At 58.3% G+C, this 12,544-nt stretch overlaps 1 protein-coding gene across 2 annotated transcripts in view; it reads right to left on the bottom strand.

The window, feature by feature from the left end:
* PHF2 (PHD finger protein 2) overlaps positions 1-5,241 on the bottom strand; it is a 69,754-nt gene extending 64,513 nt beyond the window's left edge. For both annotated transcript variants that reach the window (XM_080819668.1, XM_080819667.1), the window contains exon 1: positions 5,131-5,241. In XM_080819668.1, coding sequence (XP_080675794.1) covers positions 5,131-5,228 — 98 coding nt within the window. In that variant the 5' untranslated portion in view covers positions 5,229-5,241. The remainder of the gene's footprint in view (positions 1-5,130) is intronic.
* Between the last annotated feature and the right edge of the window lie 7,303 nt (positions 5,242-12,544).

The raw sequence follows: 12,544 nt of genomic DNA on the forward strand, positions 1-12,544 counted from the left end.
CACCTGGCGGCACGAGTGAGTCCCGGCCGCAAGGGCATTTCCTTCGGTGCGGGTCTGCGAAACCGTGGACATGAATGGGGTTGTCGGTGCCCGGTGGTTTTTCCGGCCCTTGAGCCAAAGGAACCCAAACTGAACGTGTGCACCTGCTGGTCGAGAGGAGCCAAGTCCCCGTCTCTGCTTGAAGTGAGAGGACGAGGTGGCCGGCCCCATGACCAGCCAGGCCACCACGGGAACCAATGAGGAGAAGGAAGCCCCATGCCAAAGAGCAGCCCCAGGGGGGCCCTGCAGCCACTCGGCCAGTTAGAAGCCAACTGGGGGCTTCGCTCTTCCCACACCAGGTGTTTTAGGAGCTGGATTCTCCCAGCACAGCCCCATTTCCTGGCCGACACTGACGCTCAGTGCCCTTATTCTTTTGGGGTACAGCCCTGCCACATGGCCAGGCGCCGTGAGTGCAGAGGCGAGGGGATGGCCCCAGAGGATGGGGTGTCGAGGCGCCGTCCGCAGCCAGGCCCGAACCCGAGCGACCCCGACCGGTGCCAGCCGCGGGACTGAGGCTCACACCCAGCACACTTCCAGCTACTGCTTCCAGTTAAAAGCAAACATTCTGGCCATCTCAGTGAGCCCAACTCCAAGCCTAAGGACCAAGGGACAGGGGCCTCCTCTCTGCCCTCTAGACGCAGGAGGTCTCCCCAACCTTCTCAGCGCTTCTTAAACTCACGCACAGAGAATTTCTTGTTCTAATCCATCGCCTTCCCCACAAACCCACCAAACGCACCTCGATTCCACCTTCTCCCACATTCAGGAATCTGGTTCAAGGACTTAACAGCCCCCTCCGGTTGTGCGTTGGCCCTCGTGGGCCTTCCTTTCCCTCCAAGGACACATACTCCACGGGCCAAGAGGGCCGGCCTGGAGCTCTGCTCGGTGTCACCTGGCACCTATGGGGGCCGAGGACCCCAACACGGCTCTGCCCCAAGAAGCTTATGGCTGGGTGGGATGGGGGGCATAGCCAGAGCCCACACAAGCCAACCAGTCCCGGGAAGGGGAGCCCAGAGACAGGGCCCTCCTGTGACAAGGAGCCCAGACAGAGGGAATCCACACCAGAACGCACCCCAGCCCCACCCCTGCTGTGCCCATCATCTCCCATCTGGGGACTGGCTCCTGGCCCCTCCGTCATCCCCCCTCCTCATCTCCCCACCCCCCCAACACCCCCCCTCCCCGCCCCGTGTCTCCATGAGAGCCAGAGGAGCCCTATCAAATTCACCCTCCACTCCTGGGCTCGGAGACTCAACAGGCTCCCCCTTCTGGATATACCGGAGGCCATCCCTGATGAGGCCTCCTTGTCCCATGCCTGCTCTTGCCCCCATGGGGCTTCCTCAGGACGGGACAGGGCCCCCCAGGCTGCCACGGAGCTCGTCATGTGCAAGTCTGACTCTGGTGGAAGGAACCCCAAGAGGAGACAGCTCTGCCTTGCAAGCCCAGGAACCTCTCCAACCCACACAGAACACGCACCCAGAAACATTTACCAAGAAATCAGTGAAACTTCTGTCGCCGAAGGGCTCGCACTGTACCTCCAGCCTCCGAGCTCCTTAAAATCAATTTTACCGACTGCCTCCAAAGCCCCTTGGAATCGACAGAACAGGTGACTGAAAGAGGACCAGAAAGCTTTGGGATGTCTGACACTTCAACAGAATCATTCCTGTCGCCCAGAGACAGGGACTCTCTGCACCCAGGTGGTGACAAGGGGAGATGCTGGTCACTACAGCGACCAGCCCCGGCAGCCACATGCCTCGCTGCAGGCCGGGGTGGAGGACACACGGGGTCTGGTGGAAGACACAGGCCACCCAGTGCCTGCCCCACCCAGGAGAAGGACAGTCCCCAGTGCCCATGGGTGCCACACCTGCCCATCAGACACACAGACGAGACAGTTCGGAAGGTGGCTGGCCACAACTCCATCCCTCCCTAGTCAAAGCCAGCTTCCCAGGCAACGCCAGTCGGTGCAGGTGAAGACCGGCGGGGCTGACAAGGTGCTCCAGCCCCAGGGGATGGGGTGCCACCCCGGCTCCTGCCTTCCTGGCTAACCGCGCTTCCAGCCCAGCCCAGCCCAGCCCAGCAGAGAGGCCTCCCTAGGGACCAGTAGGATGGCAGCTCAGGGTGCCTCAGGCCTCCTGCAGAGGCAAACGCACTCTGGGAGCAGGCTCTGCCTCTAGAATGGGGCTGCCCCCAACCACGCCCTGGCCTGGGGACACTGCTGGAGTCCTCCCGGCAAAGACTGGGCCACTAGGAGTGTGGGTAACCACAGAGACCCTTCCCAGTCCTCCCAAAATAAGGTGCCCTGGAGAGATGTGACGGATCACAGGTGGGACAAGACTGAGCCTGTTATTTTAACAGTTATGTTTACTTTTACAGGTACTGTCTACAGCGAGTTCCACTAATGTGCTATTTCAGGGATGATACGAAGTTTCCTTCTCAAAGAAATATTCAGGAGACTGAAATGCACCTTGGGGTCCTGGAACAGGAAAAGGACAGCACAGGGAACACCTGCCCCAATAACTTGCTAGGGCCTGCAGTTTGCTTAACAGCCCCACGCCTCTTTCTGCCTCAGTTGCCCTGTTTGTAGCATGGTCCGGGAAGGGGCTGCCTTCAGAGGAGGCAGCGTGACATGTATAGGGACACTGAACCATTTCTGTAACTGAACCATTTCTGTAGCTCTATAAGCCCAAAATTCTCTAAAATAAAAAGTTACAAAGTATTTAAACTTAAAAAAAAAAAAAAAAAAGAGTCAAGGGGCGCCTGGGTGGCTCAGTTGGCTAAGTGTCCGAGTCTTGATTTCAGCTCAGGTCATGAGTTCAAGCCTTGTGTCGGGCTCCACCCTGGGCATGGAGCCTGCTTAGGATTTCCCCCACTCCCTCCCTCTCTCAAAAAAATAAAGATAAATAAAATAAAATAAAACAAAACAAAATAAAATAGTCAAGCTGTTGAACACAAAGTCCCCCACAAGGTGGGACGTGGATCTAAAAAGTCTGGGTCAGCCAGGACTACCTGCAGATGGGACAGCACAGGGATCATCACGTCGCACACCCTCCTGGTACAGAAGAAGGGTCCATGCAGGGATGGGGAGGGAGGGTGCCCAGGGCTGTGAGGGCCACACATGGCCCAGGCCTGACCCCAAACCGGCGTGCCCCATCTGGGCACCTGCCCTGAGCGACCTGGGAAAGCTACAGCCTCAGGGGTCCCTCCTGCAAGGGGCCCTTGATTAGATGCACAGAAAACATGCCCACGGGAGGGGGAAAAACACAGCCCCTTGCAGACCCCAGGGCCCACCCCACATGGATGGAAATGAATCTGTGATGAAACGGCCTGTGCCTACGCTGGATCAAATCAAAGACTTCCACTGAAAACTGAGAAATAAGGAATAAGGCCTCCCCAAACGTACGTCTCCCCAACTCTGTCCTAGCCCGTCCGCCAAATGCCACCCACCAGGCACCAGCCCTCAGCCCCTCTCCCCTGCCTGCCCTTCACGGCTGGGTTCCCCCCCACACCCAATCTCAAAGTCTAGCTCAGACCTCGCCTGCCTTCCCAACCCAGTGGAGTGGGCCCCTGGGCAGCCCAAGGTCCTCCCAGGCCCTCCCCAGGCCTGGGCAGGTAGGGAGCTCAGCAGGCTCCAGGTGAGGTGGGGGAAGAGAGGGAGGACCCCTCCCCACCCCCCAACATGCAGGGCGTTCAGGGTCAGCTTCCCAGCATCTCTGGAACAGAGCAACCCTGAAGGATCAGATGGCAGCTTTCACCCTTGGTCCGGCCATGAACTTCAAGGGGATACCAGCTGGTGGGTGCACAGCAGCACAGTTCGGGAGAGTCCCATGTTCAGGCCCCGGGGGCTCTGCAGCCCTGGGCATCCACAGGCAGGAAGGCAGCCTGTTAGGCCCAGGGGATTTCAGGAGTTGTGCCTGCTGGGAACAGTCCCAACCCCTCCTCACCTGGTCCCTGTCATAGGCACTGAGCTGGGACCCGGGCCTGGCGCTGACCCAGCTGAGCAGCTCCTGTCACATCTGGCTGCCGGGGGTCCCCAACATGGGAACTGGCAGGGCCACCGGCCCATCTACCCTTAAACAAGCAGGAGGTTCCCCTCTGGGGGCTCGGGGACCACCCACGGCACACACGGCCCTTCCGCCCCCAGCTCCTCTGGCTTTGGGTCCAAGGGGGCAGCCACGGAGGGCACACAGCCCTGGCCAGCCCCTGGCCAACCCCTGGCCAGCCCCCGGACCCGTCCTGTCCAGGCCCAAACACGTGAGAACCTGTTGGAGCAGTTTGGGCACCGCGGGCACCTCCTCTTCCTCCTCCCCGTTTACTTCTGGTTGGGAAGGGGCCTTGCTTTGAAAACTAGGCACAGGGCCAGGTCACGGCCACGGGCCAAGGCCCAACTCTACCTCCCCCCACCCCACGGCCCCCAGAGAGCATAAGGTCAAGTCAAACCCTGGGCGTCCCTGTCTGGAGCAGAGAAGGGGGGAACCGGGCACCATGCCGGCCGGGGAGGAGGCGGCGGAGCCCCAACACCCCCACCCCCACCGACGCCGTTCTGTCACCCACCCCCGCGGGGCGGAGAGAGAAGGGAAGGGAGGTTGGGGGGTGGGGGAACCGGCGGGGGTCCCCCCACCCCACCCGGCCCTGACCGCGTCCCGGGGCTCGGGGGCCGCGACGGAGGGTGGGCGCGCCGGTCGCCCCCCTGGCCGGGCCCGCCGGCGTCCGGGCCGCCGCTCGCGCCTCTCCGGGGCCCGCGCGGGGAAAGTTCCTGCAACTTCGCGGGGGAGGCGGCGGGCCGGGCCTGGGCCTGGAGCCGGCCTCCCCGCGGCCCCCGCTGTCAGCCGCCCGGCCCGCGGCGCCCCAACTTCCCCGCGCGGCCCCCGGGCCCGCTTTGTGCGGCGCGCGAGGGGCGCCCGCCCCGGCCCCGGCCCCCGCCCCGGGCACAAAAGGGCGCGCGGCCGGCGGGCGGCAGGCGGCGGCGGCGGCGGCGGGGGCCTGCGGCGGGCGCGCACCGGGGCCAGGGCCGGGGCAGGGCTGGCGGGGGGAGGGAGCCGCCGGGCGGCCGGGGGGCGGCCGGGGGCCGGGGCCGGGGCCGGCGGGCCGCGCGCTCACCTGCCGTGGAACCAGTCCTTGCAGGCGTCGCACTCGATCATGAAGCGGGTAACGTCGTAGGGGAGCCGGCACACGCAGTACACGGGCACCGTCGCCATGTTCGCGCGCCGCCCGCCCGCCCTCGGCCCGCGCTGCGCTCCGGGTCGGGCCGGGCGGGCCGGGCGGGCCGGGCGGGGGGCCGCGCCGGGCCGGGGCCGGGACGGGGCCGGGGGCGCACGACAGCCCGCGCGCACCCGGCCGGCGCGTCCACACAAAGCGGGGCGCGCGGAGCAGGGCCGCGCCGGGAGCCGCCCGCCGGCCCCGGGGCGCAGGGCGCGAGTGTGCGCGGGGCCGGGCCGCGCGCGGGACACAAAAGGGAATGGACGCGCGGGGGCGGCGGGCGGGGAGCCGCGGCCCCACCGAAGGGACCCCCGGCCGCCGAGCGGCCTCTACGTCAGCGCCCCGGGTGGCGCCGCCTCCGCCCGCCGGCCTGGGCCGCCGCTCCCGCCGAGGGAAGGCGGGCCGGGGACCGCGGGGAGAAGGCGGGCCGGGGACCGCGGGGAGAAGGCGGGCCGGGGGACCTGCCGGGGAGAAGGTGGGCCGGAGGACCCCTCTGGGGGAGAAGGTGGGCTGGGGGGGCCTGCCTGGGAGAAGGTGGGCTGGGGAGAAGGAGGGCCGGGGGACCCCCTGGGGGAGAAGGAGGCCTGGGGGCACCTGTCGGGGAGGGCCAGGGGACCCTAATGGGGGAGAAGGCGGCCCGGGGGATCCCTCTCGGGGAATGTGGGCCAGGGAGGAGAGCAGGGGGTCCCCCGTGGGGGAGATGGGCTGGGACACCCCTCTGGAGGAAGAGGTAGTCTGGGGGACCTGCCAGGGAGAAGGTGGGCAGAGGGATCCCTTGGGGGAGAACGTGGGCTGGGGGGCCCGCAGGGGAGAAGGCGACCAGGACCTCTGCCTGGAGTAAGTGGGCCAGGGAGACCCCCTGTGGGGGAGGATGGATAAGGAACCAAGTCAGCACAAGGTGGTTCAGGGAATGGGGGAATGCAAGGGAAGGGGGGGCACCACGAAAGAAAGTGAGCTGAGGATACAGGGGTAGGCAGGCCCTGGAGACCCCCCGGGTATGGGATGAGACCCTCAGGATGTCCTTCCCATTTAGATGGCCAAGGAACAACTACTTGGCTCAACTCTCTTCTTACCCAGCAGAGGGACAGGGGGCAGATGGGGTTTTCTCTCGCTTTTCCTGCCTTCTCCTTTTTGGGCTGGGTACAGCCAGTCGTCCCGTACAGGATCCTTGACTCTCCTGATGCTCAGCCCCCAGAGGAGGACAGAATTCAGGGGAGCCAGGAGTGCGCTGGCACAGGTCAGCTCATAAAGACCAAGTGATTATGTGGAGTTGGAGCCCCGCCCCCATCCCTGGTCAGAGCCTCAGGCCTCCGGTCCATGTCAGCAATGCGGCTATAGGGCAGCCGGAGCTAGAGGGGTGGGCAGGAGGTGCTGCTGCCTTGCTCTGAGCCCTGCAGCCTCAGCCGGGTGGTCAGGGTCTGGGATGGGGGGCCTCTGAGGGCTCCTTCCACCCACCTGTCCCCTGTCCCCTCCCAGCAGCCTGCACACTCCTCTGGGGGTGCGGGAGCAGAGGGGCTCCTGATGTGCAGTAGGGAGCCTGCATGTGTCCCCGTGCTCTGCCCCCTCCTCCTGGGGGAGGCTGGCCACCCGAAGCCCAGAATTCCAGCCTGGACAGAAAGCCTGGTCCAGGCTGCCTGGCAGCAGCCGCCCTGACAGGCAGGTTAGGGCCTGCAGCCTCTCAAGGCCACCTTTCCTGCCTGCAGGCCGCTCAGTGGAGGTGCTCCCCCATCTTGAGCCAAAACCCGGCCCAGCGTGGCCAGCCACCCTTCCCCAGCAGATGACCCCCGGACCACAGCTCAGCAGTGCCGGCGGCAGGGCCTTAGCTGGAAGGCTTCAGCATGAGGAGTGAGAGTGGAAAAGACACTGGGCGATGGGGGGAGGGGGGAGGAGGGGTAAGCTCCCATCCCCCAGCCCCTGTGCAGCAGCTCAGTGCCTTCCTACCTGAATTGCAGCTGTCACCCTCCCCTCTGGAGTCCTCCTCCCCAGACCTGGTGCGGAAGGCTCTGGGAAGCACTGTCCACCATTAACACCCTAGTGTGAATTAGTGCAGATGAATGGTCCTGGGTCTGCAGGGGGCCCAGGGCGCCAGCCTGGCACCGCTGAGTGACAGCCCCCCCGCGGCAGTGCTGTGGTGCTCACTGCCCACCTCCACCCCCCTCTCGGTCCAGCGAGGCCGGCCCTGTGCTGCAGCCCTCCAAACAAGGACAGCACCCGAGCATTTAGCTCACCAGGGGCTGGCTTAGCTCCTCACAGGCCCCAGCAGGCACCCCCCCCGCCCCGTGCTGCCTGGGCAGCACTCGGCATCAGCCCTGGACGGCCGGCGGCCCCCTGCTCCACAAACAGGTACCCAGATGGGTGCCATTCTCCGGAACACCAAGGCGGCGGGAGGGAGGAGCAGGCCCGGAGCTCAGACTTCCGGGGGCCTGAGGTCATTCCGCCCGCTCTGCCCTCCCCGTCTGCACGTGTCCACTGCACCTGGAAGTGTCCGCAGAGATGCTTTCCTGTTACCCGAGGCTCTTCCGAGGCTACGGGCTGACTACAGACTCAAGTAAGCATCCTGTGGGTCCCAAATTCTCCCTGTGGGCACCCTCCAGAAAGCCCACCTTTTCCTCCTCCCTCTCCTTCATTTCCTTAGGTGTGCACTGAGCACCTGCTGTGTGCTCTGTCGAAGCTCCTCTTGCTGTAAGGGGGATAGTGACACATGCCCCACCGTGCCCTGGGGAGACCGGGCAGCAGGTGGGGGGGGTGGGTAGGGAACAAGGGCCCTTTAAAGCGACCTGGGCTCAGAGGCCATGCAGAGAGGGGAAGTGCACAGGGCCAGACTCAAGGACCCAGGAAGCAGGGGGCAGTGGCCTTAAGATGCCAGTGTCCCTTCTGGCTGCCCACCCACACTCTGCCCCTTCCATGCAGTCTGCCCTTGGCCTCGATGCCCACCAAGTGCACACCATTCCTGGGGGGGCAGTCCATGTGAGCGTCAAGAGCTCCCCACCTGCCTGCGTGGCCGGGCCTGTGGCAAGGCCGAGAGGGGGGCTCCCAGCAGCACACACCCCGCAGCCAGCCTCAAGGGTGGGACCTGTTTTATTTGCCTTGTTTCATTTTCCTTGTTGCCCAGTGGACACACAGCATGTTTCAGGTCACGCTGATTTCCCTCCCTGTCCACAAAGTACCCTGAAGGCTAGCACAGACTTTTCTTTTAATGGTAGCAACATACACAAGATAACCTTTACCATTTTGCCCAAATCTAAGAGCACAGCTCTGTGGCATTAAGTATGTTCACGCTGTCGTGCAGCCATCATGGTGCACCTCTGCAATCCTGGCCCCAGTAGACGGGAGTCCCCCACCGCCCCTCCCCCAGCTCCTGGTGCCCACTGTTCTGCTTCCTGTCTTCGAGAGCTGGACTGTTCCAGGGACCTGCGTGTCAGTGGACTCCTGCGGAGTTGGACCCTCTGTGACTGGCTTACTTTACCTGGCACGGTGTCCTCCAGGTTCAGCTGTGCTGTAACAGGTGTCAGGATTCCTTGCTTTGAAAGACTCAGTACTGTTCCATTCCGTGTATAACCCACGTCTGATTTGTCCATTCACTGCCGGAGGACTCTTGAGTTGTTCCCACCTTTCGGCTGTTGTGAGTAATGCTGCTATGAATGTGGGTGTGCAAATATCTGTTCATGTCCCTGCTTTTACTTCTGGGTGTATACGCAGAAGTGGGATCGGTGAACCATGGGGTAGCTGTATTTCTAACTTTTTGAGAACCCTCCACACTGTTTTCCAGGGTGGCTGCACCTGTTTGCTTTCCCACCAACAGTGCACGAGGGTTCCCGTTTCGCCATATCCTCACCAACCTTGTTGTTTTCTGGTTGTGTGTGTGTGTGTTCATTGTAGCTGTCCTAATGTGCGGCTCACTGTGGGTTTTGGTTTTTTTTTTTAACTGTGAAGTAAAGATTTTTATTTTGATTCAATATAATGCTAGCTTTTGATAGCAAAAACTTGTTTTCAGTGCCACTCCCTGATCATTATGGGTTTGATTTGCATTTTAAATGTTGGGCCATCTGTATGTTTTCTTTGGAGCAATGTCCATTTGAGGATTTTCCTCATTTTTTATTTTATTTATTTCCTCATATTTTATTTTATTTCCTCATTTTATTTATTTATCCCATATTTTATTTTATTTTTTATTCCTCATTTTTTATTTTTATCTGGGTTTTTTTTGTTGTTGACTTGTAGGTGGTCTTTGTATATTCTGGGTATTAATTCCTAATCAAAGAGACGATTTGCAAATGTTTCCTTGCATTCTAGCAGTTGTCTTTGCACTCTTTTGATCAGTTGTGTCCTTTGACGCACGAACATTTTTAATTTTGAGGAAATCCAGTTCAACTCTTTTTTTTTTTTCTTTTGTTGCCTGTGCATTTTGATGTCATATCCAAGAAGTCATTACCAAATCTAGTATCATGAAGATTTCACCCTGTGTTTTAGGTTTGGGCTTTTGATCCATTTTGAGTTAATTTTTGTATTTGGTGTTAGTAAGGCTCAGGGTCCTGCTTTCGCATGTGGACATGCAGTTTTCCCAGTGCCACGTGTTGAAAGCACAGTTCTTTCCCCCATTAAATGGTCATGGCACCCTTGTCGAAATCATTTGACCAAGTGGGCAAGGGTTTATTTCCGGGCTTTTTATTTCTTTCATTGGTCAGTATGTCTAGGTTTATGCCACACTATGTTGATTGCTGTAGCTTTGTAGTAAATTTCAGAATCAGGAAGTGTGAGGCCTCCAACTCTGCTTTTTTCAGGATCATCTCAGTTCTTCTAGGCCCCTTACAACTATCTATGAATTTGATAATTGGCTTCTCCATTTCTGCAAAAAGGGCTAAGATCATTTCGACAGGATTGTGTTGAATGTGTAGGTCATTTCGGGTACTATTGCCATCTTAGCAATGTTAATATTCTGACCCACGAACACGGGAGGTGTTTACACTTATTTGTGTCTTGTTGCCTTCAGCGATGTTTCAGTTTTCAGCTCATGAGTCTTGTCCCCTCGCTGAAGTATATTCCTAAGTATTTTTTTTTTTATGTTGTTGTAAATGGAATGGTGTTCCTGATTTCCTTTTGGGATTATTTTTTCTTAGTGTATGGAAACAAAACTGATTTCTGTGTGTTGATTTAGTATTCTGCAACTTTGCTGAATTTATTACTTTTAACAGTATTTTGTGGAATCTTTAGAGTGTGTAAGTCTTGAGATTGTATATAAAAGCATGTCATTGGTGAACAGATAACTTTACTTCTTTCTGTTTAATTAAGATGGTTTTTTTTTTTATGCATGCCCAATTTCTCTGGCTAGAACTTCCAATACTGTGTTGAGTAGAAGTGGTAAAAGTGGAATCTTTCTTGTTTCTGATCTTGTTTTGTTTTGTTTTTAACTTTTTCACCATTGAGTATGATGTTTGCTTTGGACTTTTTGTATGTGGCCTTACTATGCTGAAAAAGTGTCTTTCTATTCCTTGTTATTTTTATCATGAAAGTGTGTTAAATTTTGTGAAGTGCTTTCTCTGCATCAGTTGAGATGATCCTGTGGGTTTTCCGCCCTTCATCCTGTTAGGGCGGCATCTCACAGGGCTTGATCTTGAGACAGAACCGTCCTTGCATTCCAGGAACTAATCCCACTCGGTTGTGGTGTACCATCTTTCTAACTCACAGGTGCATGCAGTTTCCCAGTATTTTGCTGAGAATGTCGCATCGGGGTCTTGAGGGTTCTTATTTCCATAGTTCACTTTTCTTGTAGAGTCTTTGTCTGGCTCTGGTATCAGGGCAGTGCTGGCTTCAACACTGCTCCCTCCTCCTCAACAATGGGGAAGAATTTAAGGATTGGTATTCATTTTTCTCTAAATCCATGGTAGAATTCACTGGTGAAGCTTTTCTTTATTGGGAGGCTTTTGGTTATCGATTCAGTCGCGGTAATAGCTACAAGTCTGTGAGATGTCCTGTTTCTTCATAATTCAGCTTTGTGGGTTGTGTGTGTCAAGGAGTTTGTCCTTTCCACCCAGGCTGTCCAGCGTGTCAGTGCGCAACCAGGGCAGGTCTTATGGCCAGGAACCAGGCAGACACATTCCACCGCTGAGGAGCTCGTGTGCCAGAACAGATGACAGACGAGAACGGTCTGGAGGGTGGGAGAAGTCAGGAAGGAGGTACTAGTCTGGGGTTGGATGTGTGCTCTCAGAACACAGGAAGCCATCTGGTGAATGCCAAGAGAGTTCTAAGAGCAGGCCCTTGGGAGACCTGGACCAAACTGATCTGCTCCAGAATGCAGTGAGATGAACAGTGACCCATGGGCACTTCGGAAACCTTCTGGGTTTTCCTGATACTGTGTGAGAGTGCCCTTCTTTCTGAGCCTCTCTAGGATGACCCTGTGATGTTTGGAAGCAGTGAGCTTGTAGATAAGAGCTTCTCAGCCCAGTGACTATCTAATTTCCCATCCAGAGGAGGGCTGTTCATAAAACACCAACACAGGGCAAACGGGCTGCTCTGGGAGAGCCAGCCCCAGGTGATACTTACACAACCTATACCTGGATCAGTCAGGTCTGAGGAGCTGGATCTGCACAAATGCCAGGACTGGCCGCGGTGGGATGAGACCTGGGTCGGTCTGCTGCAGTACCACCAGTGGCTTGCTTCATGAGCTGCTGGGGCCTGCTGGGCACAATGGGCCGAGGCCATCCCAGGTGCCGGCCCAAAGTGGCTAGCGCTCTGCCTGGGTCATTTCCACCCAGCCCCCAGGTTGTCCCTCCTGGGGTCCCCGAGACATCACCTGCACAGTCCAGCACACAACACAGGGTGAAGCGCCTGGTGCAGGTCCATGGGGTCCCTGGCTCTGCTGGGGAAGCTGTGAGGACAGGAGCAGAGGCCCAGCCCGCAGCAGCCAGATGCCCCCCCATGGGGAGGGCAAAGCAACCTCTGCAAGTCTCACTCCACCAAGTGGGGAACAAGGAGCAAAGGGGAAAGGGCGGTGAATCGGACATTGTGCAAAGAATTCACGGCAGAATAAGATGGCAGGAGAGAGCCGGTCCTGAGGGGACCACATCAGGAGAGAGCTGGTGTCCTCATGCCCACCCACAGAGGGTGCTGAGAGGGATGTGTGCCCTGGCCTGGGTTTTTAGAATAAAAAAAGCCAGGATATTAACAATCTGTTGACTGGAGCGTGGACAGACTGAGGTCACATTAATGTACAAATGGAGATGTCACCCTCACGGACAACTGAAGCAATGCAGGTGAAAACCAGAAACCCACTTTCCTGCCCCAGTGGCCAAGAGCGGGGCTAGTCAGTGCTGAGGAC

The sequence above is a fragment of the Martes martes genome (genome assembly GCF_963455335.1).
Source record: "Martes martes genome assembly, chromosome: 12".
Taxonomy (NCBI): Eukaryota; Metazoa; Chordata; class Mammalia; order Carnivora; family Mustelidae; genus Martes; species Martes martes.